The sequence below is a fragment of the Lepus europaeus genome, chromosome 20 (genome assembly GCF_033115175.1).
Source record: "Lepus europaeus isolate LE1 chromosome 20, mLepTim1.pri, whole genome shotgun sequence".
Lineage (NCBI taxonomy): Eukaryota > Metazoa > Chordata > Mammalia > Lagomorpha > Leporidae > Lepus > Lepus europaeus.
Window position 1 is genome coordinate 1,983,748 of NC_084846.1, and position 15,645 is coordinate 1,999,392.

The 15,645-nt window shown below is 39.1% G+C and overlaps 1 protein-coding gene across 1 annotated transcript; it reads right to left on the bottom strand.

Annotated features, from left to right (window-relative positions):
- Window positions 1-8,466: 8,466 nt before the first annotated feature.
- On the bottom strand, window positions 8,467-15,391 carry LOC133749989 (vomeronasal type-2 receptor 116-like). Its single transcript, XM_062179358.1, has 5 exons — window positions 15,122-15,391; window positions 13,946-14,752; window positions 13,024-13,251; window positions 12,561-12,684; window positions 8,467-9,401 (listed from the first exon to the last, which is right to left on the bottom strand). Exons 1-5 carry the CDS (start codon window positions 15,320-15,322, stop codon window positions 8,467-8,469), a joined length of 2,295 nt encoding a protein of 764 aa, XP_062035342.1. The 5' UTR covers window positions 15,323-15,391.
- Between the last annotated feature and the right edge of the window lie 254 nt (window positions 15,392-15,645).

Sequence of the window (15,645 nt, forward strand, 5' to 3'; positions counted from 1 at the left end):
ACATTTTTTCATGTGTCTGTTGGCCATTTGGATTTCCTCTTTGGAAAGATGTCTGTTGAGGTCCTTGGCCCATCTCTTAAGTGGGTTGTTTGTTTTGTTGTTGTGGATTTTCTTGATTTCTTTGTAGATTCTGGTTATCAACCCTTTATCTGTAGTATAGTTTGCAAATATTTTTTCCCATTCTGTTGGTTGCTTATTCACTTTACTGACTGTTTCTTTTGAAGTACAGAAACTTCTCAATTTGATGCAATCCCAAATGTTAATATTGGTTTTGACTGCCTGTGCTCCTGGGGTCTTTTCCAAGAAGTCTTTGCCTGTGCCTATATCTTGCAGGGATTCTCCAATGCTCTCTAATAATTTGATGGTTTTGGGTCATAGATTTAAGTCTTTAATCCATGTTGAGTGGATTTTTGTGTAAGGTGAAAGGTATGGGTCTTGCTTCAAGCTTCTGCACATGGAAATCCAATTTTCCCAGCACCATTTATTGAATAGGCTGTCCTTATTCTAGGGATTAGTTTTGGATCTTTGATCAAATATAAGTTGGCTGTAGATGTTTGGATTGATATCTGGTGTTTCTATTCTGTTCCATTGGTCTATCCATCTGTTTCTGTACCAGTACCATGCTGTTTTGATAACAACTGCCCTGTAGTATGTCCTGAAATCTGGTATTGTGATGCCTCCGGCTTTGTTTTTGTTGTACAAGATTGCTTTGGCTATTTGAGGTCTTCTGTGTCTCCATATGAATTTCAGCATCATTTCTTCCAGATCCGAGAAGAAGGTCTTCGGTATCTTGAATGGTATTGCATTGAATGTATAAATTGCTTTTGGGAGAATAGACATTTTGATGATATTGATTCTTCCAATCCATGAGCATGGAAGATTTCTCTATTTTTTGGTATCCTTTTCTTTCTTTAAGGTTTTGTAGTTTTCATCGTAGAGATCTTTAACGTCCTTGGTTAAGTTTATTCCAAGGTATTTGATTGTTTTTGTAGCTACTGTGAATGGGATTGATCTTAGAAGTTCTTCCTCAGCCGTGGCATGCCTGTGTATACAAAGGCTGTTGATTTTTGTGGATTGATTTTATATCCTGCTACTTTGCCAAACTCTTCGATGAGTTCCAGCAGTCTCTTAGTAGAGTTCTTTGGGTCCCCTAAATAAAGAATCATATCATCTGCAAAGAGGGATAGTTTGAGTTCTTCCTTCCCGATTTGTATCCCTTTAATTTCTTCTTCTTGCCTAATAGCTCTGGCTAAAACTTCCAGAACTATATTGAATAGCAGTGGTGAGAGTGCGCATCCCTGTCTGGTACCAGATCTCAGTGGAAATGCTTCCAACTTTTCCCCATTCAAAAGGATGTTGGCTGTGGGTTTTTCATATATTGCTTTGATTGTATTGAGGAATGTTCCTTCAATACCCAGTTTGCTTAGAGTTTTCATCATGAAAGGGTGTTGTATTTTATCAAATGCTTTCTCTGCATCTATTGAGAGAATCATATGGTTTTTCTTCTGCAGTCTGTTAATGTAGTGTTTACGTTGATTGTTTTGCGAACGTTGAACCATCCCTGCATACCAGAGATAAATCCCACTTGGTCTGGGTGGATGATCTTTCTGATGTGTTGTTGTATTCTATTGGCCAGAATTTTATTGAGTATTTTTGCATCTATGTTCATCAGGGATATTGATCTGTAATTCTCTTTCAGTGCTGCATCTTTTTCTGGCTTAGGAATTAAGGTGATGCTGGCTTCATAGAAAGAATTTGGGAGGATTCCCTCTTTTTCGATCGTTTTGAATAGTTTGAGGAGAATGGAGTTAGTTCTTCTCTCAATGTCTGGTAGAACTCAGCAGTGAATCCATCTGGTCCTGGGCTTTTCTTTGTTGGGAGGGCCTTTATTACTGTTTCAATTTCTGTGTCAGTTATGGGTCTGTTTTGGTTTTCTATGTCTTCCTGCCTCAATTTAGGTAGGTTGTATGTGTCCAAGAATCTGTCCATTTCTGATAGATTTCCCTGTTTGCTGGCATACAAGTCCTTGTAGTAATTTCTGATAACTCTTTTTATTCCTGTGGTGTCTGTTGTTATGTTTCCCATTTCATCTCTGATCCTATTGATTTGGGTCTTTTCTCTTCTTTTTTTAGTTAGTTGGGCCAATGGGGTGTCAATTTTGTTTATTTTTTCAAAAACCCAGCTCCTTGTTTGCCTGATTTTTTGTAATTTTTTTTAGATTCAATCCTGTTGATTTCTTCTTGGATTTTAATTATTTCTCTTCTCCTACTGGGTTTGGGTTTAGTTTGCTGCAGATTTTCCAGATCCTTGAGATGACTTGAAAGCTCATCTATTTGGTGCCTTTCCAATTTCTTGATGTAGGCACCTATTGATATAAACTTTCCTCTTAACACTGCTTTTGCTGTATCCCATAGGTTTTGGTATGTTGTGCTTTTATCCTCATTTACTTCCAGAAAACATTTAATTTCTCTTTTAATTTCTTCTATGACCCATTGTTGATTCAGGAGCATGTTATTCAGTCTCCATGTGTTTCCACGTGCTCTAGGGATTCCCAAGTTGCTAATTTCCAATTTCATTCCTTTATAGTCTGAGAAGCTGCATGGTATGATTCTAATTCTTTTGAATTTGCTGAGACTTGCTTTATGGCCTAGTAAGTGGTCAAGCCTAGAGAAGGTTCCATGTACTGCTTAGAAGAATGTAAAGTCCTTAGATGTAGGATGAAATGTTCTGTAGATATCTGTGAGATCCATTGGGCTATAGTGTCATTTAAATCTACTGTCTCCTTGTTGATCTTCTGTCCTGTTGATCTGTATATCTCTGAGAGTGGAGTATTGAAATCCCCCAGTACTATTGTATTGGGGTCTAAGTCTCCCTTTAAGTCCCTTAACAAGTCTTTTAAATAAGCTGGTGCCCTGTAATTAGGTGCATATACATTGATAATCATTTTATCTTCCAGTTGAATGGATCCCTTAATCATTAAATAGTGCCCCTCTTTGTCTCTCCTAACAGTTTTTGTGGTAAAGTTTATGTTGTCCGATATTAAGATGGCTACACCCACTCTTTTTTCATTTCTGTTGGCATGGTATATCTTTTTCCAGCCTTTCACTTTCAGTCTGTATGCATCAGTGTTGGAAAGATGAGTTTCTTGTAAGCAGCAGAAAGATGGATTTTGTTCCTTAACCCAATCAGCCAATCGGTGTCTTTTAACTGGACAGTTCAGGCCATTAACATTCAATGTGACTCTCGAGAAGGAGTAACTTTGCCCTGTCATTTGCCAAAGATTTTTTCTAATATATGGTTTGAGACTCCTGTGATCTTTTGCTGTGAGGTTTCCTTCCTTTACCTTCTTTCATTTTGGTGACCGTGTTTCTGTGTTTCTGTATGTAACACATCTTTAAGCATCTTTTGCAGGGCTGGACGAGTGGCGATGAATTCTTTCAGTTTCTGTTTGCTGTGAAAGGTCTTTATTTCACCTTCATTCATAAATGAGAGCTTTGCAGGATATAATATTCTGGGCTGGCAGTTTTTCTCTCTTAGTACCTGGGCTATATCTCGTCATTCTCTCTTAGCTTGTAGGGTTTCTGATGAGAAGTCAGCTGTGAGTCTAATTGGAGATCCTCTGAGAGTAATCTGGCGTTTCTCTCTTGCACATTTTAGGATCTTTTCTTTGTGTTTCACTGTGGTGAGTTTGATTACGACGTGTTGTGGTGAGGATCTCTTTTGGTCATGTTTACTAGGGGTTCTATGAGCTTCCTGTACTAGGATGTCTCTGTCCTTCTCCAAACCTGGGAAATTTTCTGCTAGTATCTCACTAAAAAGGCCTTCTAATCCTTTCTCCCTTTCCATGCATTCAGGTGCTCCTAGAACCCAAATGTTGGGTTTTTTAATAGTATCCTGTAGATTCCTGACAGTATTTTTTAGATTTCTGATTTCCTCTTCTTTTCTTTGGTTTGACTGTTTCCTTTCCTGTTCTCTGTCTTCTAATTCTGATATTCTCTCTTCTGCTTCACCCATTCTGTTTTTAAGGCTCTCTAATGTGTTTGTCATTTGATCTATTGAGTTCTTCATTTCATTATGGTTTCTTGTCACTATTACAGTTTCATGTTCTACTAGTTGTTTCATTTCATTTTTATTCCTCCTTAATGTTTCATTTTAATGAGAGAGATTTTCTATCTTGTCCATTAAGGATTTCTGTAGTTCAAGAATTTATTTTGAGAACTTCTTAATGTTCTTATCAATTTTTTGAGACCCGCTTCTTGCATTTCTTCGATCTCTTCATCTTCATAATCTTGCATTGAGGTGTCTTTTTCATTTGGGGACATCATAGTGTCTTCCTTGCTCTTGTTACCTCGGTTTCTACATTTGTTGTTTGGCATGTTGTAGATAATTTATTGTTTTTTTTTGTTGTTGTTGTGGTGTTTTTTTCTCATTATACTATGCCTCTAAGTGGGCTGTCTGCTTTGATGGATCCTTAGAGGCTGTGATGGGTGTGGCCAGAGAGCTCTGCTTGATTCTTCAGGTTTAAGGCTGTGCAAAAAGTGACTCACCCAGATTGTTCTCTCCCTTACTCCTTGCTGGATCTTTTTTTTTTTTTTTGACTCAGTTGGGAAGTAATTCCACACAGCTGAGTGGAATTGAGGGTAGTTGAAATCTGGCCTCTGTGAGTATTCATTTGATCTACCCCTGGGACTACACAAAGAGTTTATGTAGCCCTCAATGTGTTCTCAAGTTTTACCACAGTCCCAAGGTTACTGAGTTTGTGTACTCGGTGAGTTTGCTCACTCCCCTTGGATTTTCACAGTCGCAGATATTAGGTTCTCCTGTTTTCACTAGATTCTAACCTCCTGTTATTTCTCCCGAGCAGAGTGAAGTTTTTCTGCCTGGCTACTTGTGGTTGCTGCTTTACATATGTAAAATGGCTCCTGCTCTTTGTTTTGCTCGGCTTTGTAAGGTGAGTGGAGATAGAGGCTAGTGTCCGTGCTAGTTCCCCTGATTTATTTGTTTTTTTTTTCTCTCCTGCAGTCAGCCTGGTGATCTTTGCCCAATGGGGCCTCAGGCCTCTGCCTTTCCCCGCCAATGTCCTGGGTTTCTGAGGTTTTTGTCTTACCTCCCATTCCCGCACTGGCGAGATTCTGCGGCTCGACTCCCGCTGCTGGGCTTCCACACGGTGGGCTCCCTGTAGGTCCTCTGTGTCAGATCCGCTAAATCTGGAAGCATTTCCTCTGCAGTTTTTTTCTTGAGTCTTTTCCTGAGGCTACAGTAATTCCACTTTTATGAAAGTATATTTTCCCAGACTTTCTGTGCATGTCCTCACTATCTGCCATCTTGGCTCTGCCCAAAATCCTGTCTTTTGCAACAACATTGATGGAACTGAAAACTATGATACTTAGAGAAAAGAGCCAGTATCATAAAAGACATATATCATATGTGTTCTCTTATCTATCCTAACAAGTGCCTAAAATGTAACGAATTGGAGTGAAATTGATAATTTGCGACTCCATGTTTATTTATAGCCTTTGTATCCATTTTTGGGGAATAGTGTTTGTTTCTTCATACCATTTGTAGAACATGTTACATACAGTAGGGTTAATCTCGTGAGTATAAAGTAAACTAGAAAATAGTTTCTTGCAGGGCCGGCACCATGGCTCACTTGGTTAATCCTCTGCCTGCAGCGCCAGCAACGCATATGGGTGCCAGGTTCTAGTCCCAGTTGCTCCTCTTCCAGTCTAGTTCTCTGGCCCGGGAGGGCAGTGGAGGATGGCCGAAGTGCTTGGGCCTCTGCAACCGCATGGGAGACCAGGAAGAAGCAGCTGGCCCCTGGCTTTGGATCTGTGCAGTGCCAGCCATAGTGGTTATTTGGGGAGTGAACCAATGGAAGGAAGATCTCTCTCTCTCTCACTGTCTATAACTCTACCTGTCAAATAAAAAAAAAAAGAAAATAGTTCCTTGCAAAAATTAAGAGTGGGAATAGGAGAGGGGGAGGAAGAAGCGAGAGATTGTGGACACAAGGGAGTGTTAGGTGGGAGGCATCGCTATGTTCCTACATCTGTATATATGTAATTCATGAGACTTGTATACCTCAACTAAAATTTGAAATATAAACATATTGAGTAACTTACAAACAAGAAAATATATTTTTAAAATGCAGATGTACCAACAAAATATAAGTAATTCATGAACAATGGGAATAGGATATGATGGACATTTCTGCATAGATAAATATATGACCAGAGGGCATTACAAAGAATGCTAATCAGCAATAAGCATGGACAAACTATTCCACACCAGAAGGAGCTGCCACTTCACATCCACTCCATGGCTCAAATAAATTTCAAAATTTCCAAAGTGATGGAGAAGCCATAGGGAATTTGGAACCTTCAACCATGATAGTGTTACTGTTACAACACATACGGTATGGAAGACAGTTGTCACCTCCTTAGCAAATTCAACATAAAGTTCATTTATGACCCAAACATTTCATACCTAATAGTACATTCACAAATTATAAAATACATAAAAATCTTTGTACATCAGTGCTTGTCCCAACACAGCCAAGCTTGGAAACAACACACAAGTGAGTATATGGTTAACTGGAGACACAAAACTCAATGAATTACTACAAGGAATTATCAGTTTGTCATGAAAAATATAGATACCTGCAATAATATGGATGCCCCTTGAAAATGCCATGCAAAATGAAAGGTTGCCTAAAACCACAGAATCCAATACTTAATTTATAAAAAAACCAGCGGGACCATAAAATCTATGGAAACAGAAACAGATTGGTGGTTGTGTGACTGGCAAGAGAAGAAACTGCGAGTAACCATAAGTGGATAAGGAATTTGATTTGTAGTGATAAAAATATTTTAAAATATGACATAGATGATTGTCACACACAAGAGTGAAATGTCTAAATGAAATTAGTTCAGTTTAAAACTGTTACTTTGTTGAAATATTTTCTGCTCAAGATTAATAACCATTTTCTTATGTTTGCTATTGGCAAAAGTAAATCTAAAGCCAAAATCAATAATAAACAGAAATGAACAGGTGGAAAAGAAGTTTGCAGAATCCTTCTACCTACATATAATGAAAACTTGCTGTGTGATTATCACATCATTTCAAATCAATATGAAATGATATATAATTAAAATGATTTAACATGTCTAATGGTTGCACTGAAAATACTCACTCTATATTATAAAGCCCCCTTTAATATAGACTCTAATGAAGGAAAAACATGTAACTCATTTTGTTAAAATAAGAATATTACAGTGTTGACTAGCTGACAATGAAAATAAAGAAATGAAAAGTTTCAAGGAGAGTATTTATCTGAGATGGGTTTTATTTGTGAACATAAAACCCAGGCTAAGAAATTTTTACACAGTATTACTTTGAAGAAGAGAGGATGATTGCAGCCTGTGTTGGGGTGTAGTGGATATAACCAACACCTGCAACCCCGACATCCTATGTGGGTGTCAGGCCATGTACCGGCTGTCCACTTGCAATCCAGCTCCCTGCTAATGATCCAGAAAAAGCAGTGGAAGATGGCCTCTTGCCATCCCTGACACCACATGGAAACCTAACTGAGCTCCTTTCTTTGGCCTGAACCAGCACTGCACCACTGTGGATATCTTCAGAGTATATCACCAGATGGATGGTTTTTCCCACTCTAGCTCTCTGCTCTGTTGATCGGTATTTGAGAATTAAAAAAGTTTTTAAGAGAAATGTAAATTGTTCTTAAGGTGATTAAAATGTTCAATTTATTTTATAGCATCAGAATGCAAAATCAGTTTTGTAAATACTAGTTTCAAATCCTTGAAACTGAGAGAGCCTCAAAAGCTTCTCTTCAGAACCAATGCTGGACCACTGTAGATATCTTCAGCATCTACCAGCAGACGGAAGGTTTCCCCCACTCTCCCTTTCTTTTCTGTGAATTGGTCCTTCAGAACAAAACATTTTAAGAGAAGTATAAATTGTTCATAAGTCAGTTCCATTCTGCAAGTTATTTTTTAACATCAGAATGCAAAATAAAAAAGGCTTCCATAGCCTTGGCAACTCATGACTAGAGCCTAGGGAGATTACTGACGCCATAAACAAGAGTGTCAAATTGTTAAGTCAGCAACAGGAGTCACTGTGTACTCACTTCTCATGTGTGATCTGTCCTTAATGTGTTGTCCAATGTGAAGTAATGCTATAGCTAGTACTGAAACAGTATTTTACTTTGTGTTTCTATGTGGGTGCAAACTGATGAAATCTTTACTTAATATATGCTAAATCGATCTTCTGTATATAAAGATAATTGAAAATGAATCTTGATGTGAATGGAATGGGAGAGGGGGAGGGAACGGGAGATGGGAGGGGCACAAGTGGGAGGGATATTATGGTTGGGGGAGCCACTGTAATCCATAAACTGTACTTTGGAATTTTATATTTACTAAATAAAAAAATAATAAAGTTGAGAGAGTCTTAAGAGCTACTCTTCAGAACATCTGTTTCCTTGGACACTATTCTATCCCTTAATCCTTTCAAAGCATTCTGCTCAGGTCTCAAGAGAATTATGTAGCACTTGGGAACAAAGATGCAGCCCAGGAGCGACGCACTGGAGGCCAAGATGGAGAAGACCTCCACAGCCACCATGACCTTCCCCTTGGTGCTGTGGTAGACAGGCAGGAAGGTCACCCAGACACTGCAGAACACCAGCATGCTGAACGTCAGGAATTTGGCTTCATTGAAGGTGTCAGGCAGATTCCTGGCTAGGAAAGCCACAGTGAAGCTGGCCAGGGCCAAGGAGCCCAGGTAGCCCAGGACACAGTAGAAAGCAATGACTGAGCCCTTATTGCACACCAGGATGATGTGGCCATGCTCAGAGTGTGCATCTGTGTCAATAAAGGGAGGAGAAGTCCCAAGCCAGATGGCACAGAGAGCCAGTTGGATCAGGGAGCAGATGGGAATAATGGAGTTAGGTGCCCCTGATAGCAGCCAGTGTCTCATTCTTCTCCCTGGGGCAGTGACCCTGAAGGCCAGAAGCACAGTGATAGTTTTGGCCAGGACAGTGGAAACAGCCATGGTGAATACCACTCCAAACGTGGTCTGCTGCAGGACACAGGTGGTTGTACTGGGATGACCAATGAACAATAAAGAGCAGAGGAAGCAGAAGATGAGGGTGATGAGAAGGATGTAGCTGAGACAACGATTGTTGGCCTTGACTATGGGAGTGTCTCGGTGCTTCACAAAGACCCCAAGAACCACAGCGGTGAGGACAGAGAAGCACAGAGCTGTGCAGACCAGGGTCATCCCTAAGGGGTCTTCATAAGCCAGGAAGGCCACAGCTTTGTGCAAGCGATGGTCATGCTCCGTGCTGGCATACTGATGATCCGGACACTTCACACACTGGTCCATATCTGGTGAGAAATGTACAGTAACGTCATCCCATGTTCAGTTATTTCTGATTCACAAAGACCTTCTAGAATTCCCACCTGAGCTAGTTTAGGCAAATACTCCTTATTTCTTATTGAAGACAACTTATAAAAATGACATCTAGGAAATTTTTGGCAATTATTCATGCTCTTCAGGGGCCGGCTAGTTGCTCAGTAGGTTAATCTCTCATGGGTGCCGTTTCTAGTCCTGGCTGCTCTTCCAATCCAGCTCTCTGCTATGGCCTGGGAAAGCAGTAGAGTATGGCCCCAGTCCTTGAGCCCCTGAACCCCTGTGGAGATGGAAAGAAACGCCTAGCCCCTGGCTTTGCATCAGCATAGCTGTGGCCATTGCAGCCATTTGGGGAGTAAACCAACAGAGAGAGGACCTTTCTATCTGTCTCTCCCTCTACTGTCTGTTACTCTATCTCTCAAATAAAATTTTTAAAAAATTAAAAATAAAAAAATTCATGCCCATCTACCTCATGTTAGTCAGTTATTTACTCTCCCTAAGTGCATTACATACTGATGAGTACATTCTTTTTCTAATAACAGAGCCCTAAGACCTACTCTCTGAACCTATTCATGTTGCTTTAAAAACATATCTTTACCTGTGTCATTTTAACACCACAAACTCATTCTTCATGATTTCTTAGGATTGGGAAGTGATGGTCAAGGTACCAGAGGATTCCATGTGTGGTGAGGACTACTCTGCCCTTACACATGACACATTCTTGCTGTGTTCTCACTTTGAACAAGAGCAAGCAGAAGCCCTTGTTTTCAGGGTTCTATTCACTCAAAGATATCATGACTAATCAACCAGTCAAGGTTCCTTGTGTTTGTTTTTAATCAAAGTTATTTTAATTATTTTTAATTAATTGAAAGGCAGAGTTACAGAAATAGGAGAAGTAGAAGGAGGAAAGAAGAGGGAGAGTGACAGGGGGAGGAGGAGGAGAAGGGAGAAAGAGAGAGAGGAAGAGAGAGAAAGGGAGAGAAAATCTTTCACCTGATGGTTCATACCCTAAAAGACTGCAATGGCTGGAGCTGGGCTGATCTGAAACCAGTAACCAGGAGTTTCCTCTGGATTTCCAAAGTGGGTGTGGGCCCAAAACCTTTGATGATTTTCTGCTGCTTTCCCAAGCATCAGCAGAGAACAGGACTTGAAGTGAAGTAGCTGGGACTGAAACTGGTGCCATTTGTGATGCCTGCATCACAGGCAGAGGCTTAACCTGCTATGCCACTCTTAATATTATGGACTGGAAGTTCGTGAATTTTAGGTGCACAGAAAGCACCCAGCTATCTTCATGAAGCATAACTCTTTATGGTAAGATCTGGTTTAAGTCATTCTAAAGGCAAGCTTGATTGACAGACTACCATTAGGAAGGCTATGGGTTAAATTCTAGAGAAACATGAAGAGCTGTACACTTGATATCAGGTGGATTAGTTGCCACTCTTGAGCAACTTCCCATCAATGAACACACTGGGATGCTGCCTGTAATAGAAGTCAGTCTGTAGATCACCTTGAACCCTACAGGCATATTTCTACTTTCCTTTTTATCCTTGAACATGAATTTGCTCTCCACTGTGTCAGTATTCTCTTCTTTTCTATATATTGCTCCAACAATGTCCCATGTCTCCACTTGCAGATGTCTTCCAATATTTAGTTAGTTTCACCTTTGGATATCTCATACATTTAAGATATTACACATGCCATCTTTCAAAGCTTCATTTTCCAGAACTGCTAAGTGACAATAACTTTTCTGTGTGTTTAATCTTGTAGTCAAGCACTACTTAATGAATTACTGATACACTGATTTAATTACACAATCCCATCATCATTTTAAAACAAGGCCACTTTTATATCTTCATTTCCAATAAGTTCCATGTCTTTATTTTTGGATAATATACAAAGCTGAAAATTGTTTACCACAATAAAAGTATTGGGAATTATTTTAATAACCATGAATATATTTGGATTTTAATATATTTCTTAATATGCTTCACAATATTTCTCTCTCAATCTTTGAATTTCTTCTGTATTCTTCAATGTATCACCATTAAGTGATTATATTCTGCTATTAGTATTTCTTACATCTGTGCAGAACCCCTTCAACTTTCTTTGTACACACACTGTAACCATGTTTTTCTTGTTGATCAATCTTGCTGAGGTTCATAAAGTTTCCTTGTTTTAGATGACAATCAATTTTAAATTATTCTAATTTTTAGTTACTTCCGTTTTCTTATAATATCCACATCCTATCTTTGAGGGTTTGTGTTGAATTTGCTTTCATTGACCTACTTTGCTATGCATAGTTATCAATGTGGATGTCAGCCTGTGCTCTTTCAATATAAGTTATATACATGTGCCTGTATGCAAAAGAGTGCTCCTAGAGAATTATATTTTGAGAAGCACTGATTTTTCTCTAAGGCAAAAGTTAGCCCCATTTATGATATCTGATGAGTATTATCCTTAGATTGATATACTGTATAATTTCTAATATAGTTTTCCATATAATACAGTTTGTTTAGAGGTGTGCTTCCTCACATCAAGCATGTTACATGTGAATTAGGTGAAAGCACTTTTATTTATACATACACAAGGAACACAGATACAAAGTTACCTACAATGAAGCTGCACATAGGACATCTTACTCACACAGATTGTACTCTGTTGCCAGAATCTATCACAAATATCAGTAAGTTTCAAATTGGAATGATACCTAATATATGGTGAAAATAACTAATCATACAACACAAACAGAAATTGGAAAATCTTCATGATACATGTGACGATGGCATATTACTGCTAAGTGGAATAAATCAGAGAAATCCCACATTGTTTTATGGGGTGAATATTCTTCAATATTGGTTTCTGTTCATATTTTACAACATATATCATCCTGAACTCCAACATGGTCAGCCTTCCAATGACAATCAGTCTTTTATATGCTTTCTCAAATAATTCATGAAGTAGAGTGTAGTGTGAAAAGTTTTATCCTTGTGAGAATTATTGTTGGCTATAAGGATTAATTACTACCTGGAGGTGGGAAGAATTTTCTCAGCAGTCCACATATTTTATCTCTATAGAGAAGTTGAAAATTATAAGAAACAGCTGTTAAGTTCTCCATGAAGTAGGCACTGACTTACTTGTCTGATTGGAAATCTCATTCTCTGTACAAGGTATACAATCAAAACAACAGGTAGGCTTTCCCTCCAGAGGGGTTTTCCTGAATCCAAGGCTGCAACTCTCACTGTATATTGAGCGTGGAGTCTGAGAAAAGTCACATGAACGTTGGTCATAGTTGGGACTACCACTTAAATTCTAAGAAGAGTGTTTTCAATTCATGGACAACCTATGTACTTAAATTGTAAATTCTAATACACTGATTGCATGCAATTTGACTGTTTACCATGAAACAGATTCAGAACATGTGGAGGAAGAAGTGTGTGTACTGTCCATGCTGAGACAGAAAACACAGAAGAAAATATTTAGATTGGAAGGGGAGTAGTTTAATTTCTGTGTCTTTTTAATAAGCCATATTGCACAAATCCCCATACCACTTGGGAGTAAAAATGTGTACTGTGAATCTTATGATCAGACACAACTTACCTCTGTAATTCCTGTGGCCCACTCTATCAAATTCTCAGAGAGAGACAACTGTTGGCCATATGGCACATATGGGGAAAACTGTCCTACTTTAACCTTATGTCTAACACCATACGGAAAATCCCAAAAGTTGAGAATGTCATATTCAGCTTCCAATTTTCGCTTTTGATTCAAATTCACTAGGTCACCAGCTGGATTGGTAAATTGGAGATTCTTGAGAATTGGGTGTAGCTGAAAAAATACACGATATTCACATGAAGACTGCCTAAGTGATAACACACAAAACCCCTATAGAGAAAGCCTCTCATCATGTGTAAATCACAAATAAACAAAGAAAACTTATTATAGCCAACAAATGAATTAAAACAAAACAACCTGAGAGAGAATTAATCAAAGTAAGCATGATTTCAGGCATTTTTATTCAAAAACAAGGGCAATCAAAATACCTGGCTGTGAGATTCAGATAATTTTAAACTGTGAATGCAAAGCTACCAACACTCAGTATTTTTTCAGTGTACCTAGGACAACCACCTGTAATATGAAGCTACCCTAATAAAAATTTGTGCAAATTGTATGAGATCAATTATGTTCACTCTGGATAAGCATCCTCAGCATAATCTGACACCAAGAAGCAATTATTGTACTGCTGAGGTTGAAAACAGGATGACACAGTTTAGGTATTTCAAATGTCAAAATTAAGTAGACAGGATGAGAGAGTGCTTTCTAACACACAACACTTACGCTTATCCAAGTAACTTTCCCACTTGTCAATGGAATCTGGTATCTGATGACAAATTAAATGCAGGGGCTCATTTCTATCTTGTATTTTGGAGAAAGGATGCCAAGCTATTTGTTTTGAACACCAGCAGATGGTCTTAAGGTGATCACTTCAGGAGTACATGTCATGCAATGGAAACCAAATTACCTGCCAGGGAGAAAATGCCACCCTTGCCCCATTGCTCACTGGCTGCATTTCTAACTCTTGTAGAAGCATCTCATGTACACTGTGGGCCACAGCATACACAGCATTGTATATGTTGTAACTCCCATCACTCATGGTCATATCAAAACGATGTGGAGGCAATGATTCCAAGGAGGCATTCAGTGGACAGTTCTGCAACGTGTTGCAGGACGCCCCAGAAACTGAGCAATCAAAAGCCAATGACCAGAATCTAGAGAGGTAAATGTCTTCTGGGTATCTGGAAGGGTTAACTGTCCGAAGAAAGTTTCTGAAACCAGAGATCTCACTACGGTGGTGAGAAAAGATCAGAGTCCCATGGAATGAGTGGAGCAGGATATGTTTCTCCGCACTGGCAAAATCCCATTGTGAGGTGGTGACCCAGACTTTCCACGTCATTACACGTTCCCATGTTGGGAAGCTGACACCTATGAGGGAATCAGTGTCACAGAAAAGAATCACCACATTTGCTGATGATTTTAGGATCTTGATATGAAACCTTTTCTTGAGTGAAATATGTGACTCCTGAGCGGCTGGGATCAATTCCACAAAGTCCACACAGATGCCATTCTTCTGCAACTCTACTTTCAAATCGGACATAAACTGAATACCTTTTGGGTGGTCTGAGGTGGCCAAACCCACCCAGGTCCAGCTGAAATGAAGCATCAAAGAGACCATGCCAAGGGCCAGAGAAGTGTCTTTGGGTGCCATCTGATAGAGGGAGGGAAACTGACCACTGTCACTCAGAAGCAGTTCAAAAGACCCAAGAGTCAGCTAAGAGAAAATGCAAGAAATCTGTGTAAGGTTATTGCTATAGTGTACTATCTCAGTCCTGGAAAACATTAAGTATATGATGGAAGTGTCAGAAGACATTAGAACATTCATTTTACTCATGTCCACTACATCAGAACTCCTTAGTTCATGAGCCATTATACTCAGAGGTCAAGGAAAACATTTTACATTTTAACTCACCCAAATCTCTACTTGAGAAGAAATGTGGCTACTCCAACAAATTTCTGCACATCTCCTCTTTACATTACACAATTTGGTAAATGCACAATGTCTGGTATTTTCACTTTTTGGGATATAACTAAGGCACCTAACGTGATGTGCTTTTTCCTTCTCTTTCCCTTACACACTCACCTGTGGAATTTTGTAGAGTTCCAGCAGTGTCCCCATTTGGACAGAAAAGCTTGTTCCAGATATTACTGCTACAGACTTGCTCTGTTTCCTACATGTGTAATTAGGAACATCCTTTTCCAGGCCCGCAAGCCAGATGAAGGGATTCTCCATCATCCTCACTTCACTATGCATGAAATTATAGAGATCAAATCCCAAGGTCATGTTGGGTAAAAGATGGGGGTTCTTGTTGATCTCCTCAATGGCAAAAACCAAGGCTAGAACGTACTGGTAGTTGTTGGACTGAAACCTACATGAAAGGCACAGGGATCTTTAAAGGAAAAACTCCAACCCAGATTATCAATTCTACTCCCATAACTGATACAAACTAAGACTGTCAAGGCCAAAAATTCATGTTCTAATCCTTCTCTGTACTATGACTATTTGACTATTATATCATTTTGAGGTAATTAATTTACATAGGTTCTTTATTATACATCTCCTATGAATGGGATTAGTGTCCAAACGGGAATGCAGACAGAATGTGC

What these genes read in the sequence shown, in the direction of transcription:
- LOC133749989 (XM_062179358.1), bottom strand. Translation starts at nt 15,322, where the DNA reads ATGACCTTGGGATTTGATCTCTATAATTTCATGCATAGTGAAGTGAGG. An exon ending in AACTCTACAAAATTCCACAG is followed by an intron (nt 14,753 to 15,121) that starts GTGAGTGTGTAA and finishes ATTTTCTCTTAG; the next exon opens with CTGACTCTTGGGTCTTTTGA. An exon ending in TGAGATTTCCAATCAGACAA is followed by an intron (nt 9,402 to 12,560) that starts GTAAGTCAGTGC and finishes ATTTCTCACCAG; the next exon opens with ATATGGACCAGTGTGTGAAG.